The sequence below is a fragment of the Suncus etruscus genome, chromosome 2 (assembly GCF_024139225.1).
Source record: "Suncus etruscus isolate mSunEtr1 chromosome 2, mSunEtr1.pri.cur, whole genome shotgun sequence".
NCBI lineage: Eukaryota > Metazoa > Chordata > Mammalia > Eulipotyphla > Soricidae > Suncus > Suncus etruscus.
Window position 1 is genome coordinate 94,887,879 of NC_064849.1, and position 23,775 is coordinate 94,911,653.

The 23,775-nt window shown below is 50.9% G+C and overlaps 1 protein-coding gene across 1 annotated transcript; it reads right to left on the reverse strand.

The window, feature by feature from the left end:
* Positions 1–811: 811 nt before the first annotated feature.
* CEP72 (centrosomal protein 72) lies at positions 812–22,211 on the reverse strand. The gene is made up of 12 exons (XM_049769031.1): positions 22,130–22,211; positions 19,882–20,009; positions 17,830–18,022; positions 16,873–16,981; positions 9,460–9,638; positions 8,175–8,369; positions 5,843–6,141; positions 5,296–5,380; positions 4,775–4,938; positions 3,323–3,449; positions 1,711–1,822; positions 812–974 (listed from the first exon to the last, which is right to left on the reverse strand). Exons 1-12 carry the CDS (start codon positions 22,209–22,211, stop codon positions 812–814), a joined length of 1,836 nt encoding a protein of 611 aa, XP_049624988.1.
* Between the last annotated feature and the right edge of the window lie 1,564 nt (positions 22,212–23,775).

Genomic DNA, 23,775 nt, shown 5'->3' on the forward strand with positions numbered 1-23,775 from the left:
GCATCTCTTCAACGGCTCGTCCTGCATCAGATGTTACAAGTCACTAGGCAGAGACAGCAGCAGGGAAGACACTTAACTCATCTCGCAGAAGGCTGACCCCAATTGGGTCCCCAACTTCCCACTTGGTCCCTTAAGCCCTACCAGGAGTGATCCCTGAGTGCAGAGCCAGGAGTAAGCCCTAAGCACTGCCAGGTGTGGCCCTAAACAGCAGTCACTTTGGGCAGAGACAGGTCGTGTGAAAGGAATTACCTAGCATGTGGCCCACCCAGTTTCAGTCCCAGCAGCACATACGGTTGCCTGAACTCCCCTAAAAGTACCCTCGCCAAGCAGCCTGCACATTGCTGGAGCTCCCTCCCTACCCAAAAGAGGTCTATTTACCAGAGATCACATCTGCCTATGACAGACATTCCTCAAAGAAAATGACATCTCCTTGGTCCTTCAGGACCTATAGTTTTCAGAAGTGCAACCAAGGCACAGGATCTGGGTTGTGACTTCACTGGGACTTGAATCTTGCAAACTGTTTCTCATATTCCCACGACTATCATATTGCTTTTACCAAGTCCAGGAATTTCCTTGTTCCTGCTTATTGGAACAGCTGGTTTCGTAATTCAATGACAAGTTCACCTAGAACCTAAAAGGAGACACTACAGAACAGCATAAGAATTTATTAAATAGTTGCTTGGGACTTTCTTCAGTCAGCCTGTACAGTTGTCTCTGGCATGCAAGCAAATGCAGCCTCTGCCTCTTCCTCGATATGGCTGATAAGCAGCAGTGGTGTCTCACTGTGGGCAGGAGCAGTGGAGCCCCAGGGTCAGGACCGGCAGCTGTTGAGGGAAGCGCCGGTGGCTGGGAACAGGGCCAGGGTCTTCTTGAGTTCCTTGTAGCTCCAGTGCAGCTGCTCCACCTCGGCCTGGTGCTGCGCCCGGGCCTGGGCTAGCTCCTGCAGCAAGTGCTCGTTGGTGCTCACCAGGGAGCTAGGGGAGAGGCTGGTGATCAGCTCTGTATACACTGCCACAACACCCTGCTGCACAGCCATGCCTGGGTATAAGCGGGCCTGCCAGGGGCGGAGGCAGGAGCAGCCCCTCTACTGCACTGTGTACACTCAGCCAAGCCTCAGCCAGCCCTGCAAACCTGACTCTAGCAGCACTGAGTCCTGTCCTGCCATCACCAATGGAGCAGGCTCAGTGCTGCATGTGGTGGCACTTCCTCACCCATTTCCCCAGTGCCACCCCACAGGGCAGGGCAGCGAGGGCACCCTGTTTCTAGGACCTCTGCAATGACCACTGGCAATGATACTCCACTGTGCCAGTCAGGTGCCCCAAAGCCATGTTGTGGCACAACACCCCCTTTTTCCTGCTGCTCTTCTGGTAGGTTAGGGCAGGGGGTATGCTATAACCTGGAGCAGACCAGGGAGACCTCTCTCTCGGGACCCCAGATTTCCCTAACACTCAGCACAACTCAAGTCACCCACAGTTTTGCTATACACTCAGCTCACATAACCCTCCCCTGGCAACTTCTCAGACGGTGTAACAGCAGCCACCTCATGCGTCATGTCACTTATTGCCATCAAACCATCTCACGTGACATTATTCCACCTTCATGTCACAGCCATCACCACACAAAATCACACCACACTCACACACTCACATCACTCATCACATGACACGCTGTGTCAGCAGGGGGAGGCTGGCGGAGGCACTGGTCAAGTACCTGTGGCTCTCCTGGAGCATGTGGATGAGTTCCTGGATCTTGTCATAATGCTCCAGGTGCTGCTTCAACTCTATCAGCTCCTCAGAGAGTCGCTGGACACTCGTTTGCAGACCTGCAAGACAAAAGCAGGCGATTCCATCAGTGTGGGCTACATGCTTCAATGGGGCTCAGGGGACAGGAAATGGGGACTCTGGCTGGAACTGGGTGGCTTTGGGATGGAATAGATGGGTTATGGGCTAGAAAGGGTGGACTATTGCTGGAAAGGGTAGGCTGTACACAGAGCACAGAGCACAGCACAGCCCTGTTGCCCTATGCCAGCACCTACAGTCATTCTTCTGGGGATCCCACCACAGATGTGTGCTGGACCCCTGTGGAGGGAAGCTACAGCCTGCAACAGACCCCCCAGGGCTCTGGGTCCCCAAGCAGCGAGTCAAGCCCTATGGAGAGGGCCTATAGCTCTGCAGAAAGCCCTGGGAAGCCAAGTGCCCTCTGACCGTAGAGTCTGTGGGGACGCAACCCCAGAACCCAAAGGATGGAACACCAGGAGGACCAACATGGAGATGGAGCTTAGACAAGGCAGCACCCAGCATCCAGGAGCTCTGAGACAGAGCTCTGAGTCTGAGTTTCATGGGTATGGGAAGCAGTGAACAGGCCTGAGGACGGGACCCCAGGGTCAATCCCAGACCAGCTGACCTGGGGAAAGGTTGGCTTGGCTGAGGCTGTAGGTGCCTGGATGAGAGGAGTCACCCTCAAGGCAGTCTGCTGACTGACCACATTGCCATCAGGCTAGGGTGCCACAGGAGTGGACAGCAACCAGAGTGGCTGTGAGGGAAAGGCCACATGTGTAAGCAGGCAGGAAAATTTTCCCAAGAAACTCAGGACAGATGAATGGACTTTTCTGAATTTCACTTACTCATTAGGACTGTGTGTAAGATTCCAGGGGTCCTGCAGGAAATGTCACCAGTACTGGCTCAAACCCAAGTTAATTTATAAGATACTCAGGGGACAAACACAGGCAATGCCAGGAATCCATGGAAGGGAATACCAAGAGTACACGGGAGGGAACTCAAGAGAAAGGGTGTGTGCAAGGAACACTGGCAACAGGGTACATCTTTCTTGCCTTTTTTTTTTTTTTTTGCTAGTGCTCAGGGATCCCTCCTGGTAGGGCTTGGGGACACCATGGCGTTCCAGGATTGAAACCAGGCCAAGTGCCTTAACGCCTGCGCCCTAACGCCTGTGCCCTGGGAGGGGACATTTCTGAGAAAGGACAGAGACTGACCATTGGGTGGGTGATGTGTAAGGACAGTGATAGAGACACAGTGTCCTTCCCAGGGACATGCCAGTACAGGGCCCAACATATACTGCCTGGTCCTGGCAGGTGGTTTGGAGCCTGAGAGACAAGAATGGCTTGACCCGGAGGCCTGGGGGATGGTAGCATAGAAGGCACAAGTGCCTCCCATCAGCCCTTCTGCCTCCAAAATCCCGAGTCTCAACTCGAAACACTAAGTGTACTTTGGTGAAAGCTGCCAGTCAGAAGCAGGGAGAGGAAATGCAGAGCCCTGGGCCCACAGCAGTCGAGGCCTCTGCACCAGAACCAAGGATAAACACGCACCAGAGATCTGCAAATTGAGGGTGGCTGAGGTGTCTGCATTCTTCACTTCTTTTTTCATGCTGAGTAAGAGTGATTTCAAGCTGCTATTCTCCTCCAAAGATCTGTCTAAATGCTGTCTCAGGTCATCCTAGGGACACAGGAGGAGAGGCAAGAAAAGACAAACTCAGCAAATGCCCCACAGCCAGAGAGGGGGTGGCTGCCCCACGTGCATCCCTGGCAAATGGTGGTGAGGATGGAGCCAGCCCTCCCACACAACCCTTTCTATGCTGCTTCATTTTTTGGTTTTGGACCATATCTACTGGTACCCAGGGGCTACTCCTGGCTCTGCTCATCAATTACTTCTGCTGACTCATGGCGCCATACAGGGTATCATATAAAGCTGGAGCAGTAGCACAGTGGGGAGGGTGTTTGCCCTGCACACAACTGACCCAAGTTCGATCCCTGGTATCCTATATTGTCCCCTGAACCTGCCAGGAGTGAGTCCTGGGTGGAGAGTCATGAGTCATGCCTGAGTGCCACTGTGTATGGCCCCAAACCACAAATCAAAACCCATATAGGTACCAGGGATTGATTGAAGCTGGGTATATCCTACCTACTGTATTATATCTCTCTGGCCCCAGAATCTTCCCATCTTCTGAGTCTAACTGGTAGTTTGTTGGAAACAAATGTTTCCATATACCTGACTCCATCTCACCAATTATTCTGCTGCTTCCTGTTCTCTACCTGAATGAGTCCCACCTCCTTTTCTTTCTTCAGCTCACTCAGGGTGGGGGATTAGGACTGTTCTTTTCCCAGTTCTAGGCTCTTTTGTGAGTGCTTTCTCCCTCTGAACCTACAGGCTATTTCTGCTGCTGTTCTGGGGGAAAGGAGGGGCCTCCAGGGCAGTGCTGGCTGTGCAGCCCTGCAGTGCCACCTGGTGGACGTCTGCACCCTGGGGCAGCAGCAGGCCATGCTCCATCCTGGGCCTGTCCTTTGCTTGCTATGGGTGTGTGCAGTGTGGTATAGATGCAGTGTCTGGGTTGAGTGATGTGTGTGCAATATGGTATAAGTGGTTGTGTGTGTGTGTGTGTGTGTGTGTGTGTGTGTAGTGAGCAGCTGCAGTGATGTGTGTGCAATATGGTATAAGTGGTTGTGTGTGTGTGTGTGTGTGTGTGTGTGTGTGTAGTGAGCAGCTGCAGCCTCTATCTCCCATGAGGGGTGTGTGTGTGTGTGTGTGTGTGTGTGTGTGTGTGTGTGTGTGTGTGTGTGTGTGTGTGTGTGTGTATGTGTGTGGTGAGCAGCTGTAGTATCTATCTCCCACTGAGAAGTCCCTGAGGCTCAGGCAGCTGCCTGGGAGAAGCTGAGCCCAACAACCACAGTACAGTCTCCTGGGGGTCGGGCCAGCAGGAGGGTCCTCCAGGGCGGGAGGTGAGAAGATGCTCTACCCCATCCCCAACCCCGGCTCAGGCTCACCCTCTCCTTGCGTGTGCTGCTGAGTTCTGCTACCAGCGCAGCTAGCTTCAGGCTATGGGGCTGCTGCTCCACCAGGAACAGCCCGTCCTGCTCCTGGTCTGTAGGGCTGAGGTCTGTAGAGGCGGCCAGTTCGGACACAGAGGCCAGGACACGTTGTGCTTGAGCTGCAGTGAAAGCAGGTCTTAGAGCAGCCCAGCACACACCCCGCCCTGATGCCCTGCAGAGCTGGAGGCTGGTGTCATCTTCTTCTTAGCTGTACTGTGGACAGCAGTGCAACCTTGACACCTGCCGAGGGAGGGGGGCTGAGGACCCAGGAGGGTGGATGTCACTTCAGGATCAGCTGGGAGAGATGGAGACCATCCCCTGAGACCTGGAGGCCTCAGCTCCCAAGGGATCCTCCTGCCCCTCCACAATCGGGCCTGGCTCCTACAAGTGCCTGTAAGATTTGAGACCATAGCGGCAGCCTTCAGGCTCGACACTGTGCTGGGACAGGTTCCCAGAGCCCCACACCAGACCCTCACCCAGGAAGGCCTTGTCACTGTGGAGGGAGTGGCAACCCGTCCAGTGTGTGTCCACCAGGTCCAGCAGCGCCTCCAGCAGTACCCCCTGCAGGCCAGGGAGTGCAACTGCACGTGACCTGGGCCTAACCTGCCAAGAGACAGCAAAGTAACAGCTCAGGGGGCATCTGAGAGACCCACTTGTGGGTGGTAGAGGCCTGGTTCTATCCCAGGGGCACAAAGTAGTACCACCCAGGGGAGCAGGTGGCACTCTCATCTCTGAAGCCCAGGTCTTTGGACTGGATCCCACCCACAGGAAGGTTGGTGTAGGGCACAGCCTGGGGATCAAGACCCCTGTGCCCTGCAGAGCCTGTGTCATGGACACCAGCTCCAGGGCACAAAGGGCCACCCAGCCCCTCAGCTCTCACAGGGCACCTCCTTCCCAGCTTTCTACTGATCAATTAAGCATGGGAAAACAGTGGAGAGGCCAGGAGTGTACAAGGCTGGGACACAGAGAAGGGTTATAATAATGGTAAGGGCCGTGGATGCCGGGCTCCTGCATCATCCTCACCTCTTTGGCACCACTCCTGCTGGGGGGTCGAGGATCAGCCGGCTCAGACGCCTCCGATCTCTCCTTCTCACTCCTTCCCTCAAGGTTGCTCTGCCTGCTCTGTTCAGGGCTCAGGACACCGTCAGTCCTTGCCAGGCAGTTCAGGCACTCCTGGTCTAGAGGGGCCTGGAACCTTCCACCAGGCATTCTGCACTTCCTGTACTTGTCAGCAGCAGGTCCAGGATTCAGCAGCTTCTGTGACGACAGACTAGACCTGGACTTCAGGGAAGACGTACTTGTGTCCTCAGTGTCCACAGAGTCTGTAATGGGGACATAGCTGTCAACCAGCTCCTGGCCCAGGGACTAGGAATAGAAATAGGGACTAGAGCTAGAACGGGGCCATGTGTGTGTGTGGGGTGCTATGTGCAGGTATAGGTGTGGATGCACATGCACCCGAAGGAAGACCCACCCAAGACCAATGAGGCTGAGTCACACCTGCCACAAAGAGTAACCAGTCATAACTCTTTCCTGATGATAAGTCATGTGAGTGAGAACAGTGCCTTTCTGGGTGGTGAGGGGGAGCAGGCTGGGTCCATTCTCCTGTTACTACCTCAGCATGTAAGGCCCTAAGTCATGAATAGAGCCCACATACTACATTTCCCCTGGAGCAGCCCCACCCCATGCCCCTCAGGCTCCTGCTGGCAGAGGCTTTGGACACAGCTGAAGGCTGGGCCACAAGCTCTTCAGGGCCTAGACCTGCCACACTGTACACATTAGGCCCCAAATGCCAAGGCAGAGTGCCACTGTCCCGGGTGCCCGACCTTGCATCTGCACACCCTTCCTTCCCCCATCCATCCCACAGTCTCTGTATGGGCCGCCTCCAAACACAGGCCAGCAGCAAGGAAGACAAAAACAGGGCCTGCTCCAGGGGCCAGAGTAGGAACAGCTGTGTGGGGTGTTTGGGAGGAACCTGTGCCAGGGAACAGCCCAGATGTCCGGCAATCAGGGACATGTGAGCAGGGGTTCCACAAATACTCTCCTTCTAGAGACTTCCAACTGGACTCCAGAAGCCACATGGAGGCTCAAAGCAAGAGATGCTGCTCCAAGAACATTCCCAAGAAATCAATGAGAGCACACAGGCTCACATATATCCACAAACTCACAATAAGACATGCACGGGTGCACTCAACAGGCACATACAACTCTTAGGAAAAAGTGTCCAGGCACAACCCACATAGGTATATCTACCACATGCATGGATACCCACATCACAGAGATAGATCCACACAGCTCACATGCAGAAATATGTGGATGTTCAGGACACATATGACCTCAGGAAAAAATACCTGGGCACAACCCACCACACATGTGTATTCTTACCACACACATGTATATCCAAACAAGCACCTTCACATGTGTATGGGTGCATACATCAGACACATATGACTTTAGGAAGGAATCCTTGGGCACACATACACCATACATGCACACCCACCCCATACATGTATACCCACCACACATGTGTACATCCACACACGTTCACTTGCAGACATATTTTGGTGCACACAACACACAAGGAGGAATGCCCAGGCTTACACCTTTCCCACATGCATACATATATTTTACAAACTCTTCACACATGTACAATGCCACACATGAACATTCAGTTTACATACGTATGCACACATAAACCAACATGCATGTGTACACATACTGTACAGGTACACCAGGACAAATATATACCTGATCATGTGCACAGTGAACACAGCAGTCTGACGAAAGACACTTGTGGGACTCTGGATGGAACAGAACTGACAGTTCACAGAAGACTAAGGAAAGGGGCCGCCAGAGTGATAGCACAGCAGTAGGGTGTTTGCCTTGCACGCGACCAACTCGGGACCTGAGTTCAATCCCCAGCATCCCATATAGTCCTGAGCCTGCTGGGAGCAATTTCTGAGTGCAGAGCCAGGAGTAAACCCTGAGTACCACCAGGTGTGGCCCTCAAACAAGCAAACAAATAAAAAAAGACCAAGGAAGGAATACAATGTGTGGACTGAGCTGTGTCAGTGGGGTCTTGGGGTCCCTGGTCATACATAGTGCCCCAACTCAGACCTGAGTGATCAGGTCTAGTGGGATTAGACATGGTGGCCCATGTGGCCCCGTCTCTGGGAGCTACAGCCTGGTCCAGCCATACCTGTGCAGGTTACATGGCAGGGAAGGGCAAGCACCCACCCACCTGTGGCCAGGCACGTATGTCAGATGATGCTAGAGATCTGGTGCTGTTAGACTCCACCACTGGCCGTGGTGACAGGCCTGTTAGCAGGCAGTGGATGGGAGCACAGGCCCTGCCTACCTGTGTCGGGAGGGAATTGTCCAAGCTCGAAGGCTTCCGGCTCAGCTCCGGGCTGCATGGGGAGCTCTCCACACAATTGGCTCCTCTTCTCTATATAGCAACCCTGAGAGCTGCTCTTCCTTCTCTCTTGGCTCTTCCTGCCAGCGTCCCCACACTCCAGCTGCAGTGACCGTGGGCTCAGCAGGTGTCGGCTCTCTATGAGTCAAGAGATTTTTTTTATCAAGTCCTGGGCAGCACAGCACAGCACAGGTCATGGGGAGGCACAGCCATTAGCACCATGGATAAACTGTCTTGGAACAGCTCCACAGCCATGAACAGACCATGTGGAACAGCTACAGAATGTGGACAGACCATCCCAAGGCTGCTTCTTTGGCCTGGATGGACCATCTTGGGGCAACTACATGGATGTGGATAGACTACCTGCAGAGTTACAACATGGTCACGAGAGATACAGACAAGGCAGAGAGCACACAGTTTAGACCCACCAGCCTCATGGCCCAGTTACACCCACCCACGTGGTGCCAGACAGATGGCCAACGGCCACCCTAAAGAAAGAAGCCCCTTCCTTACAGATACCACTGTGATATCATACATAGGAAGGCAGCCTGAGCCCTGAACCGCACCCTACCCCTGCTCAGGAGCATCTTCAAGTAAGTCTATAGTAGTTTCTTCATGAATGGGAAGCAAAGCCTCTCCAAAGACCTGAAGCTGTAGCTGAGGATGTGTGTTAGCACCAGGAGGGATGCAGGCAGAGGCCCAGACCTAGTTCCTGTGTGCAGACCATACAAATATTCCACCCGGAGGCTAGGGAGAGGAAGGGGCAGTTGTCCAGCCCGAGGGAGCATGCAGATTCCCGTGGGAGCTTGGGGAGAGGGACAGGATCAGATCTGAGAGTTCGACATACACAGCCCAGGCATCTTGTTTTGGGGGCTTCAGAATAAACCAAATGCATCTCTAGGCAAGGTCCACATCTCCACCATCACTTGGTGCATGAGTTCAAAGCTGCCCTCACCCTACCCTATGCCCCAGGAGCTGCCCTCGGCCTACTCAGGAAGCAACCTAGTTGCAAGAATAGTCCTAAGCAGAGTTCAGAGATAGATGCTTGAGTTGACACTTAAGTAGCATCCATGGTCTCCTGGTCTGTGAACCTTGTTGTCTGCCGCCGTGGCCACGAACACTGCAGACACGAAGCCACGTCATACAGACATGACATGGTAGGAGAGTTGACTCCCAAAGAGTCAGGAAGGTGACCTGGACACACATGCTGACCATGTTAGTCACCTACCATGGGAGGCATGGCAATTGGCTTCGTGCTCCTGTTGGCTGGAGCTGGAGCTGCATGGGGGGTTGCTCAGGTCCCACTCGCACTCGGCAATGAGTGTCAGCACTGCCTCGTCGTCTGCATCCATCACCAGGCTCTTCTTGGCACTGAGGTCTGAGTTCTTGGCTCTCAAGGTAGGTGGTCTGGGAGGAAAAGCAAGAGGCTGTCACTCCAAGGGTGCCCACGCCAGCCACAGAGATCGAGAGGGGAGCAGAGATCAGAGCCTGGCCCATCTTACAACCATGGAATCCAAAAGCCTAACACAGAGTTAGGCTTTCTTTGTAGACTTCAAGCTTGAGAACTTTTTTAAAAATATCTTTAAACACCATGATTACAAACATGAATATAGTTGGATTTTAGTCACAAAAATAACAGCCCACACTTCACCAGTGCAATATTCCCACCACCAATGCATCCTTTCCACCCATACACCCTGCCTGTATTTGAGACAGGCATTCTACTTCTCTCACTCATTAATATTGTCTTGGTAGTTGTTAGTATTCTAACTGCACTCACCCCTCCTTGAGGTGAGCTTCATATCATGATCTGGTCCTTCAGGCCCACATCTCTGGGCATTAGTACAATAATATCTTTTATTTTCCTTAAAACCCATAGATAAGAGACTATTCTGGGCCCGGAGAGATAGCACAGCGGTGCTTGCCTTGCAAGCAGCGGATCCAGAACCTAAGGTGGTTGGTTCTAATCCCGGTGTCCCATATGGTCCCCCATGCCTGCCAAGAGCTATTTCTGAGCACAGCCAGGAGTAACCCCTGAGCAACGCCAGGTGTGGCCCAAAAAACGGAAAAAAAAAAAAAAGAGAGAGAGAGAGACTATTCTGTGTGTCTCTCTCCCCCTCTGGCTTATTTCACTCCGCATAATAGTTTCCATGTCCATCTATGTATAGGAAAATTTCATGACTTCATCTCTCTCGATGGCTGCATAATATTCCATTGTGTATATGTGCCAGTTTCTTTAGCCATTCATCTGTTGAAGGACATCTTGGTTGTTTCCAGAGTCTGGTTATTGTAAATAGTGCTGCAATGAATATAGGTGTGAGGGATTTTTGTATTGTATTTTTGTGTTCCTAGGACATATCCATAGGGATGGTATAGCTGGATCAAAAGGGAGTTCAATTTCCAGTTTTTTGAGAAATCTATTGATTTCCATAAAGGTTGGACTCGATGGCATTCCCACCAGCAGTGAATGAGAGTTCCTTTCTCCCCACATCACCACCAGCACTTATTGTTCTTGTTCTTTGTGATGTGTACCAGTCTCTGTGGCGTGAGATGGTACCTCACTGTTGTTTTGAATCGCATCTCCCTGATAATTAGTGATGTGGAACATTTTGCATGTGCCTTTTGGCCATTTGTATTTCTTTGTTGAGGAATTATCTGTCCATTTCTTCTCCCCATTTTTTGATGGAGTTAGATTTTTTTCTTGTTAAGTTCTGTCAGTGACTTGTATATCTTAGATATTAGCCCTTTGTCTGATGGGTATTGGGTGAATAATTTCCCCCATTCTGTGGGTGGCTTTTGTGTCCTAGGTACTATTTCCTTTGAGGTGCAGAAGTTTCTCAGCTTAATATAGTCCCATTTGTTTATTTCTGTTTCCACTTGTATGGAGAGTGCTATTTCCACCTTGAAGGTGCCTTTAGTCTCAATGTCATGGAGTGTCATACCTACATGTTGTTCAATACACCTTATGGTTTCGGGTCTGATATAAGTTTGAGAACTTTTTTTTTTTTTTTTTTTGGTTTTTGGGCCACACCCGGCGGTGCTCAGGGGTTACTCCTGGCTGTTGGCTGTCTGCTCAGAAATAGCTCCTGGCAGGCACGGGGGGACCATATGGGACACCGGGATTTGAACCAACCACCTTAGGTCCTGGATCGGCTGCTTGCAAGGCAAACACCACTGTGCTATCTCTCCAGGCCCAAGTTTGAGAACTTTTCTTTTTTTTTTTTTTTTGGTTTTTGGGCCACACCCAGTGGTGCTCAGGGGTTACTCCTGGCTGTCTGCTCAGAAATAGCTCCTGGCAGGCACGGGGGACCATATGGGACACCGGGATTTGAACCAACCACCTTTGGTCCTGAATCGGCTGCTTGCAAGGCAAATGCCGCTGTGCTATCTCTCCGGGCCCGAGAACTTTTCTAATTGTTTCCTACCATCTCTTCTTTCAAAAGACACTAAACAGCACACAAAAACTTGTGTTTTGTTTTTTTTTTTTAGTTTCTGGGTCACACCCAGATGTGTTCAGGGGTCAATCCTGGTGGGCTTGGGGACCATAGGGGTACCCAGATGAAACCCAGGTCCAGTGCATGCAAGGCAAGAGTCTAACCTGCGTTACTCTCTCCCCAGCCCCTCAAGAATACTTTCTGCCTCTGCTTCCTCTAGGAGTGTCTTCCATGGTCAGAGCCATGGCTCTCTTTTCCAAACAGATGGTGACAGGCCTCTGGGCAGAAGGATCTTTTCAGGTCTGTTTTCTCCACAATGAAGACCAGCTCAGAAAAGTGGGTTTTCTTCAGAATCAACCCATGTAGAACTTCCACATGGCTTCAGCTACCCTTACTCAGTTCTGGCAGCTTCACCACCCCTTTCTATATCCAGTGATAAAGAAAGTTCCAGAGCCATCTGACTACTCAAAGAAGCAGAATTTCCACTCTGTCTTGTCCTCAGGATAGCTTGTTTCAACACTGCACTTGCATGTTTCCAAAGGTGCTGAGGGTTAAGTCTCTTCAGGGCTCATAGGCAGCCCTTGAGACATGGGCTTAGGCTCAATGCAGCCAACCCTCAGCCAGGCCATCTCTCTCCAGGGTACCTGGTCCGATGACAAGTGATAGGCAGGGACTTGCCTGAGAAGTGACAGTCGTATGTCATTTTCTATTGCTTCCTGAACACTGTGTATGGCATCTGAGCAGCACACTGGCAGAGAATTGTGTGTATTTAGGGGCCATGATGACTAAACCACACAAGGGGTGAGAAAGGCAAGAGGACAAGATGCCATCAGCAGACACCATCATGTTGTGTGCTGACATCATGAGGCAGGAGGCATCTGGAACTGCTGATGGAATCATCAGAGGAAACGGATGGCTGGATCAGGAAGGGAACTATTACTGAGCCTTCTAGATAAAGGTGCTCAGGCAAATGCCATGATGTGCAGGGAGTTTGAGGGCCTTGAATAAAAGAAAAGCCATGGACACTCATAGTCCAACTCCGAGAGGTGCTCAGTCAGAGCAAAGGACAGAGTGTGGGATTGGGGCAGCCAGGCACTAAGCAGAGAAAGTGTCTGTTGAAGGAGAATGACACTTAACTTTCACAAGATGAAAAGTATTTCAGAGATAAATGGGTATAAAAGATAAATATATTTATGTTTTTATGCTTGTTTACTTTGTTTTGGGGCCATGCCTATTGATGATCAGCCCTTCAAGGAGTGATATCTGAGCACAGAATCAGGTGTAAGCTGGAGAAATGATGGAAATAGCCCCCAAACCAAATCAAATCAAACATTTCTTGGACCAGGGATGTGGTAATGATATAACACTTCTCTGCATGTTAGAACACCTGGCATTGATCCCCAGAACTGCAAGAACATTTTCCTTTTCAGAACTACAGTTTGAAAAGCCAGAGTAAGCATCAGAACTAGGCTCAGACATGGCAAAATACTGCCCTCAGACCGGGATTCAACGTAGTTTGGAGTGAAATGATGAACAGACAAAGCTGATAACTACAATGAGCAGTAAGTTAGGAAGACTGGGAAGTAAGCTCGTCCTGGAGGGGAGAAATGCTAACGAGGAACCAAGAGTTCCTGGGATGGACTCTCAGATGGCTATGTGCAGCTCTGGGAACCTTTCCACAAACACTTCCAAAACTGCAAAGAGAAGGAAAAAAGACAAAAAAGCAAGCAGAATACTCAAGGATCCTGGGTCAAACTATGATGGAGCACAGCCATAGTGAAAACACCTGAAAGAGGAGAAGAGAAGCAAGACCCAATGACATGCTGCCAGTGAGGAAGTCACTTCTCAGTCAGACCTAGATAGGCCAATTAACTAGGAAGTGCAGAGGTAGGAGGACACTCTCCTTTAGTTTCTTCAGAACTCTCCAGACTGCTTCTCGGAAGCTACATTAAAAAAAAAAAAAAAAAGCCACTCCCACCAGTAGTAAAGTGGGTCCTCTTTACCACATCCCACCAGCACTGGCTGCGGCCAGTTTTTGGATAAATATCGTCTCAGGGATATGAGGGATCTTACTGTTGTTCTGATTAACATTTCCCTGATAACCAGTGACAATAGACATTTTTTTTTTTTTTTTTTTGGTTTTTGGGCCACACCCATTTGACGCTCAGGGGTTACTCCTGGCTATGTGCTCAGAAATCGCCCCTGGCTTGGGGGGACCATATGGGACGCCGGGGGATCGAACCGCGGTCCTTCCTTGGCTAGCGCTTGCAAGGCAGACACCTTACCTCCAGCGCCACCTACCCGGCCCCAACAATAGACATTTTTTTACATGTTTATTCATCTTTACTTCCTATGTTTTTTGTTGCCTTTTTTTTTTTTTAGCTTTTTGACTGTTTTATCTATTTGGATGTGTGCCTTTATCTAATTACCACAGGGTATGCAAATATTTTCTCTAATTTAGAGAACATCTTTTAAAAACTAATAGTTTCCTTAAACCCATTTCGCAGCTTCTGCCAAGAATGCAAATCATTCAAAAGACACCTGCACATTTATCATTGTAACACTAAAATCATAATATCCAGGATATAAAAGCAATCCAAATACCTAACCAGACAAAAGGACAGAGAGCCTTTATTGTATACTTTAAATACACTGTATAAATTCTATGTGGCATACAAATTACACATAGCCTGTATGCACAATGGACCACTATGCAACCACAAGAAAAGATGAAATCCTGCCGTTTGCAGTTATGCAGGTGGAACTAGAATGTACCAGTTCAGTGCAATACAAATACTAGATACTCCTCCGTGGTAAAGAAAGAAGCGAAAACAAAGGGACAAAACAAGACTAAATGGAGTCAACTCTTGGCTTTGGGCTGCAAAACTGTGATTGCCTGCCAAGTAGGTAGAAATGGAGGGGTTGAGAAGCAGCCGAGGGGTGACGTGACAACAGTAGCGGAGGATCTCTGACACTATAGCATTCCTCAGAGCCATAAAAGTCAACATTTTCATCACTTCCCTCAAGGAACAGAATAAGGTGCCATGCTGGCATGAATCAAAGGCAGATGAATATATTCACTGGAGTGGACTCAAAGCAAAAGAAGTGACATGGGTAAAGGGAGTGATTCTCCCAGGAAATAGCGTCCCCAACAGGTCCTTGTAAGGACAAACTCCCAGAGGCCCAGAACTCTGAACACTAGGTTCCTGGGCCAGTTCAATGGGCAGAGCCCTTCCAAGGCAGGGCTGTCTCACCTGGAGCCCTGACACAGGAGCTCTGGTGGCCCAAGAATCTTATATGGCTGGCTGTGATGCAGGAAGATGAGTTCCATTCCTTGCACCACAAGATCTTGAGCACCAACGGTACGACCTTTGAGCGCAGAGCCAGGCTTTGTCCCTGAGGACTATGTAGTGGAGCCCCTAAACAAAACAAGTCACGAGAAACAGACCATCTGAATGTACCTGTGTTTATTAAAGACACCGATTCAGGTCATGGAGCAACAGTATAGGGAGTAGGGCATTCACTTTACATGTGGCCAGCTCAGGTTCGATCCCTGACATCCCACACAGTCCTGAGCCTGCCAGGAGTAATTTCTGAGACTAAGACAGGAGTAACTTGAGTGCTGCTGAGTGTAGCCCCAAAACAAACAAACAAAAGATAGCAATTCAGTAATGAACAGTATCCCAATATAAGCAGAGCTGAAAGGTTTCTTGGGGAATTCTTTTTTTTTTTTTTCTTTTTGGCTTTTGGGCCACACCAGGCAGTGCTCAGAGATTACTCCTGGCTATCTGCTCAGAAATAGCTCCTGGCAGGCACGGAGGACCATATGGGATATCGGGATTCGAACCAACCACCTTAGGTCCTGAGTCGGCTGCTTGCACGGCAAACGCTGCTGTGCTATCTCTCCAGCCCCTTCCTGGGGAATTCTAACAAAATATTGCAGGGTGACATCCTCGCATCTCCACAATCTCTTGCAGAGCTAAAGCAGAAGGGGCACATCATAACTCACACTATAAGCAGGGTCACCTCAGAGGCAGGACAACAAAGACTACTCAAAGACAACTAGAGACCTCTTGTGAACCCAGATGCCACTATCTACGACAAAACATGAGTAAAGGAAACATTGCATAAAGAAACAGACACAGGAAGTCTGAGAGTCAGGAATGCCGTCATTACCTGGAGAGACTGAAAAAGAAAACCAGATCATACATAAGACAAAGACAATAGAAAGAAAGGCCAGTATTGGCCCTAGCAGAAAGTCACAATGGGGGTTGGCAGTTAGGTTAGAGAAGGGACCACGATGACAGTGCTAGTGGGACGTGAACACGATGGACAAGAACTGGATGCTGAAAAGAGGAAAAATGATATGCATGATACGCTTACAGTAATAGTATTGCAAACCGCAGTACCTAAAAGGAAAAAAGAAAAGTATCTGCCATAGAGGAAGGCTGGAGAGCAGGAGGGAAATTGGGTACATTGAGGAGAAAAGTGGACACTGGTAAAGAGATGGGTCTCTACTATTGTACCACTGAAACTCACGCACAACTCTGCATCAACTTTTTATCTTGTGGGCATTCAATAAATAAAATAAAAAAAGAAAACCAGAGCATCCTGTTAACAGGAAGAAACTAACATATTGTCAGCAAATTACAGAGGGTGTGAATTACACGACACACCTCAGAAGCAGCTATGAGTTACTTCCTGCTACAATTAGGAACCAGGATGTCCCCTCTCACCACTGCCATTCAAGGTTCATGGGACTCTCAGGGTGTGTTGGGGACCCCCATGGCTTATGGCACAAGAGCAGAGCAGATGGGAGCTGGAAGCACATGGTGGGGACATAAAAGCTGGGTTCTGCGGTACAGAGCACAGGCAGTAGCTACAGACCCAAGCAGATTACTTTACCTCCTTTCAGCACCCAGTTCTTGTCCACAGTGATCACTTCCCACAACCATTGTCACAGAGATCTCTTCTCTGACAAGAGAGGCAGAAATGGTTGTCCAAGTAAAGAGGTTTTCTGGGGCTTAATCCCTCACAAGAATTTTGGCACTGTGGCTGATCCCTGCACACTGGACTGGAAAGGCCAACACCATCCCAACCAAAGCTGCTGCACCTCCTGCCTCTTACCCAGGTCAGCCCTCAGCTACGCTCAAACATGGAGTGACCGTCTCCTGTCAGTGATGCCATCCCTGAGGCCCACAACATACCTGCTGGCTTGGAAAACAGTAGAGACACTGTGCTCTGAATCTAGAGGTTCCTCTGCAGTAAAGTGCAACTGGGAAGACTTCCGTTCACTCTCTCGCACCAGGCGGTCATCTGTGGGAAAATCCACCTCCAATCTAGTAAGAGGCACTTCTGGGCAATGACTGGTCCCTGGAGGTATCTCCATCCTCTTGGGAGCAAGGCTGCACACTCCCTGTGACCCATCCGCCACCACTTGCTCTGGGACAGACCTCCCCTCCACTCCCCACCCTGCCATTGAGCCTGTGCAATTCTTGACCCAGTGACCAAGCTGACAATGGGTCCCCAAGGGCTCCTACCATAGAGGCTGCTCTGGAGTCTGGGGAGTGGGGCGCATGTCACTATGCCAGGAGGCAAGGCCTACCCTCATAAGCATTCCTGATGCATAACTGACCAGGCCTGAAAGTTCTCAGGTCCAGGTCTGTGCTTCCCCAAGTCTCAATGCCTACATAGAGGCTGGCCAGAGACACCCTGCCCCATGCATCCTAGCCCCAATTCGTCCACAGGAGCTGGTCAGATACATGCTGCACACTGCTACACCCTGTACCTGGGCCTTATCAACTCCTACCTCCAGTGAACACTGAGGGGATTCCTAAGTGCTCAAGGAGTCAGATACCTCCTCAACAGAAGGGGCAAAAGAAAGTGGGAAAGCATCTCAGAAGCTCTGGTGCCAGCTTAAGTGGCAGGGGTGATCACATTCACCTCCTTTCCTCTTGCCACCCAGGAGAAGAGCACATGATTCTGTAGTCCTCTGGGTAGAGATCTATACCCAGTGGTCCCCAGGAGTGGGCACAGAAAGTGAGGAACATGTCCATGCCAACCACCGGGCACGATGGGTTGTGCCCCTCACCCATCACCTGCCCACCTTTCAGTCCACAGCTACCATAGGGGAAAACCGCCTCCCCCAGCTCCACACTGCTCACCCAGCTGTCTGAGCTTTGGCAGCATGTGCACCATGAAGAGCCGGTAGTCAGACTCATTCTTCACCACTGGGTTTAGTCGGAAGTCCACCTCTGCCAACTTGGTCAAGGGGTGCAGCCGGAACACCTCGGTCAGCGAGGAAATGCAATTGTAGTAGAGGTTGAGGCTTTCCAGAGCCACCAGGTACTGGATGCCCTGTGGGTGGGACACAATACTTGAGTGATTGCTCTACATGTAAGAATAGGCCTCCTATTAGACACCTCTGTAACACCTACCATGAAAAATACTTGGTCTCGGAAGACATGATAGTGGCTGTATTTTCTGATAAGTGCTGAGCAGCAAAATCCTCCATTCTGAGGTGTGTGTGTGTGTGTGTGTGTGTGTGTGTGTGTGTGTGTGTGTGTGTGTGTGTGTGTGTGTGTGTGTGTGTGCGCGCGTGCATGTGTCTGTGTGTGTCTGTTTTAAACGCCTCTGCTTACAGACTCTCAGTTGCAAGATGTGGGAGCTAGCATGGGCCCCACTAGGAGATACACTGATATTTCAGGCAGCGACAGGAGAACATCTATACAGCAAGTATTGGTGCCCATAAAACTAAGCTCAGACACAGAGCAGACACAAGCAACATCTGAACAAAAGAGAAATGTCGGGGCCGAAGAGATAGCACAGTGGTAGGTCCTTTGCCTTGCAAGCAGCTGATCCAGGATGGACGGAAGTTCAAATTCCGGCATCCCATATGGTCCCCGGGCCTGCTAGGAGCGATTTTTGAGCACAGAGCCAGGAGTAACCCTGATCGCTGCCAGGTGTGACTCAAAAGCCAAAAAAAAAAAAAAAAAGAGAAAGAATAATGTCTATCTGCAGTATTTCTAGCAATATATGCCTGTCACATCCTGGCATGTGCCGTGACTCCTAGGTCTGACTCACTGATAGAAGTCACATAAGCATCTAATACATAAACCTGGTTAAAACACCAAGTCTTTACTCTGGGGTTTTCATCTCTTCTTTGCAAGCATCTTATTCTCTTAATAAACTTTTATCTGTAATTTGCTATAGTAACTTCATCTGCAATTTATAAATTCTTTCACAAACATACACCTACTTGTCACTTCAAATACTTTACACATGCAGAGAAAGGAGGGAAGCCATGTGAAGAAATGGGAGAAAGGAAGTCTGGTGCAGAAGGATGGTGAAGATAGCTGGGGTTGATGGTGGCAGTAGAGATGACAGTGAGCAAAATCATGTGGAAAACAGGAAGTCACATGAAGTCTTGTGGGAAAATGACTTCAAGGAAAGTCACATGCAGATGGTTTGAGATAATCTATGTGAGAATGGTTGTGAGGGAAGACAGGTAGAGAGGCAGCTACGAGGGAAGCTTGGGAACCCTGCCTATGTGACAGAGGATGATTGACTGGCCATCCTCAGGAGTCATATACCACTAAAGACATTCCATCTGTGCCATTGGAATGTAGCCTAAGTGAGCCCACCACCGCATCCATAAGTATCAGAAAACTATGGCTGCAGAGGCTACACGCAGGGTTTTGCTTGCGGCCAGAAGGGTCTGTCCCTGCCTATTCTTCTGGGCCAGACTGTGGTGTCTAGGGCACTGCATGAGTCAGACTGGAGAATGGGCTGGGGACACAGGGCAGGGGCCCACAGCCCGGAGCATCTATTTTCTCTGTTCATGGAAACAGCCACGGCTTCTGACCACAAGACAAGGTGCCACGAAAGAGAATGTACTGCAAGCTCAGGTCAGAACAGAAGCCCCCTGTCACCACTATAGCCCTTCACAGTGGTGAGAATCAGGTGGTACTTCTTTTTTTTTGGTGGGGGGGGATTTTGGGCCACACCCGATGATGCTCAGGGGTTACTCCTGGCTGTCTGCTCAGAAATAGGTCCTGGCAGGCACGGGGGACCATATGGGACACTGGGATTCGAACCCACCACCTTTGGTCCTGGATCAGCTGCTTGCAAGGCAAACGCCGCTGTGCTATCTCTCCGGGCCCCAGGTGGTACTTCTGTGGCAGCACTGGGCTCTTTGGAACATGCAGAAAACTCACCTCCAGACTGACCAAGGAGTTGCGTGAGAGATCTAAGGATCTGAGACCAGTAAGATTCATCAGCGAGCTGCCCAGGTGAGTGATCTTCTCTTGGTAAGTTCCAGGAATAGATAATGATTGAAGTTCAGCTAAGAAGGAAAAAAATGACTTTCATTTTGGGATATCTGAGCGTGTGTGTGTGGAAGGGAAGGTTTGGACTACCGCAGGCAATGCTCAAGGAACCATATGTAGTGCCAGGAATTGAACTAGGGAGTTCTTGCTTTATCTTCTGCACTATTTCTGGCCCCAATTTTAGTTACTTTTAATTGAAAAAAAAAATCATATCAATAAAACCAAGTACAGAGTAACTTTCTGTTTTGTTTTTTTTTTGGGGGGGTCACACCTGGTGGCGCTCAGGGGTTACTCCTGGCTCTGTGTTCAGAAATAGCTCCTGGCTCGGGTACCATATGGGATGCCAGGGATCAAACCCGTGTCCATTCTGGGTCAGCCGCATGCAAGGCAAATGCCCTACCACTGTGCTACCTCTCCAGCCCTAAGTAGCACTGAAGAGTGCAACTGTGGAGAGAGGGAGCTGGCTCAAGGACTGGAGGGATGGGAAAGCTTGGCTACTGTCCTGATTAAGTCCAAGGGGCCAGCCTGCAGAGCCATGCAGCAGTGGGTGCAGGCACTAGGCTGCACAAAGCCAGGCCAACTGGCTCCCTGGCCTTCCAATGCAACTCAAAGCTCAAAGGCCAGCACTGGAAGCATGACACGGGCAGCACAAGCTTTTGTCCCTCTCAAGTATCTCTGGCTCAGCTGCTCCTCTGCACAAATTCTGAGACATGCTGCCCATTCAGTCCAACTTCCAGCAGGGCCCAAACGGGCTAACTGCTGAGCACTCTGCTGCTCTCTGCACCACAGCTGGAATATGAATAAGGAGCTTGAATATGAATATAAATTCATAATAAGAGTAAGAAAGTGCCAGAGTGGTGGCGCTAGAGGTAAGGTGTCTGCCTTGCAAGTGCTAGCTTAGGACTGGCCTATCCTATCCACCAAGGTTTGATCTCCTGGCGTCCCATATGGTGCCCCAAGCCAGGAGCGATTTCTGAGTGCATAGCCAGGAGTAACCCGAGTGTTTTTGTGTGTAGCCCAAAAACCAAAAATAAAAAAAAAAGGAAGCTTCAGGCTGGCAATAGCACAGCAGTAGGGCGTTTGCCTTGCACACAGACGACCCAGGACAGACCTGGATTCGATCCCCAGCATCCCATATGGTTCCCTGAGCCTGCCAGGAGCGATTTCTGAGTGCAGAGCTAGGAGTAACCCCTGAGCACGACTGGATGTGGTCCCAAACAAACACCTTTCCCCCTCCCGCCCCCAAAAAGAATAAGGACGGTTCTAAACCAAAGCCTCAGAGTGGGCCATTGTGCACCAATTCTTTCCCTGGAACATGGATTTTTGCACCTTACTCAACTTTAAATTAGTTCCCTGCTTCCTGTTCCAGACAGTACAGCGGGCTCATGTCACCCAATTCTTTCCTCTTATACCCAAAAACCCTGGACAAAAATCACAGAGAAACAGCCCAAGAAGGCTGGCGAACCAGGTGGGAGCGCCAGCTTGTGTGTCCTTCTTTTTGCTCCTGAGATTTCCAACTACTGTTACTTTACCAAGTGCTTACAGTGAGGCCCAGGTGACGAGCCTTCATGCTGTAGGACCCACCAAGGCCCCTCAGACTCATCCTCGAGTGCTCACTTACGCTCTAAGACTCACTGCACACCCTCAGACTCGCCCTCAAGTGCTCACTTACACTCTAAGACAGGGGTCTCAAACTCGCAGCCCGCGGGCTGTTTGCGGCCCTCCGTACAACATTTTGTGGCCCGCGCCCGGCCTTCAAATATCGCAGTTTTCGCGCTTATTTGTTTACCGAATAATTGCAATAAAAGTCACATTAATAAGAAAAAATTGCATTAAACATTCGCATACCCCGAACAGTTCCGTTCGGGGTATGCAAATGTTTAATGCGATTTTTTGCGATTATTTTTCTTACTAATGCGATATTTTATTGCGAATATTCGGTAAGCGAAATCCCTTATGCGGCCCTGCCTCGCCCCGACTTTGCCTCCTGCGGCCCCCAGGTAAATTGAGTTTGAGACCCCTGCTCTAAGACCACCCTCACCCCCCTCAGGTCATCCCCGCCAGTCCCTCGGGCACGCCCCGGCCCCTGCACCCTCGACCCCCGGCGCCGCCGGGTCTAAGCCGCCTGGGCCCGCACCCAGGTCGCTGTGAGGCGCCAGACCGCTCTTGTCTCGGACCTTCTCCTCCAGCAGCACAAGCCGCGGGACGGCTGGCGCCATGTTTTCAAACGGCGGAGCGAGCGCCCGCGCCTGCGCAGTTGGACAGCCCAGCTCGTGGGCGGGGTTAGGGGCGGGGCTAGGCTGACCGGGGTCAGAGGGGCGGGGTTAGGATGAGAAGGCGGGGTGCGGGGCGGGGATAGGTGGGCGGGGATAGGACTAGGGCGGGATAAACTGAGCAGACCAGGTGGGCGGGGATAGGCTGAGAGCGGGGTCAAATGGGCGGAGATAGGCTGAGACGGCGGGAGGCTGGGCGGGGCCTGGTCACTGCCCACACTGCACCCGGGCTTCTTAGCATCGCAGCTCGGTGCTTAGGTGCTGGATCTTGCATGCCTGTGCGGACTCCTCCTTACAAGGCCCCTTGTCTGTATGCCAGGCTCCTCTGGTTCTGACCCGCAGTACGGGTCACTACCTGACTGCGTTCTCTCCTGTGCCCCCACTCCCTCAACTTCCAGGAGGCTCCTGGTCCCCTACTAATTTAAAGGTGACCTATTCCAAGTCATGTGGAGGGCATCTTTAGGGTAACTAAATTCTAAAGGAGGAGGAGGACACCCTTGGGCACAGGTGTGGTGACACTCTCACCCAGATCCCAAGGCTGCAGTGCCACTTACGCATGCCTCTCTGTAGAGTGTCAGGGAGGACTTGTCCCCGAAGAGTGAGCTTGCTTGGGAGGCAGCACTATGCCCCAACTCAGCTCTGGATGCCTGCAGCACTCACTAGCCCAACCCTGAAATCTTCACTCCCTCAGGGCTTCAGCCGCCTCCACCTCTGACCTCAACCCGAGATCCTGGGCAAGCCTTCTCCAGCACCCCCTGGCCTGGGAGCAGAGCCTGCAGGTGTCCTTGAGGACCCTCGAGAGAGGGGCCCACCTAGGAGGGGCTGGAGAGAGGTGGTGACTCCTGTCTATGCACCCTGCCCACCAGCAACTCTTTGCTCTGGCAAGACTAGCTTGTCCACCAAGGCTGGTGCTGTTTTTTTGTGTTGATTTAACCTCAGGCAACCGTGTAGGACAACCTCTGTCGCTGCACTGGTCGCCTTCAAAGCTCCCTCAGTCTCTGCGGCAGGAAGCAATACCTTTAAAAAACCAATTAGTCACACAATTTTGCACGTTAAATAGAGCTCTTTGCTTTGGACCCAAACAGCATCTAAGATACAGGGAACAATGGGCCTGACTTAGGCTCTCACAGGTCCAGCCCCTTCCGGCTGGACCTTTGAAGTCCCAGGGCAACACCTGTGCAAGTGACCCTGGTGCATAGACACACCCGTGAGTCCAGCAGTTGGGCGGCAGGTCCCTCCTCCAAAAGCCCTGAGAAGGGATGCACAGTGGAGGAGGGTGGCCTAGGAGAAACAAGAGGTGGCAGAGCATTCTAAAAGGTCTGCGTCCTGCTACCCCTGCCATGTCCACCTTGGGCATAGCCTCAGGGCCTCCATCATGGCCTGTCTCCTGAGCCTCTGCTACTTCAGTGTTCCCTTTGCTCATGGGGCAGGGTTTCCAATGCCCATGGGGTGGGACTTTCGGTGTTCATGGGCGGGGCTTCCAATGTCCACGGGGTGGGCCTTTCAGTGT

Bases quoted from the DNA above. Each gene is read 5' to 3' on its own strand.
- CEP72 (XM_049769031.1), bottom strand. From the start codon at position 22,211: ATGGCGCCAGCCGTCCCGCGGCTTGTGCTGCTGGAGGAGAAGGTCCGA. The intron at 3,450-4,774 runs GTGAGCCTGAGC...CTGTGTCCCTAG, and splicing joins GCAGCACACGCAAGGAGAGG to GATGACCTGAGACAGCATTT. The intron at 975-1,710 runs GTACTTGACCAG...CCTCTCCCCTAG, and splicing joins ATGCTCCAGGAGAGCCACAG to CTCCCTGGTGAGCACCAACG.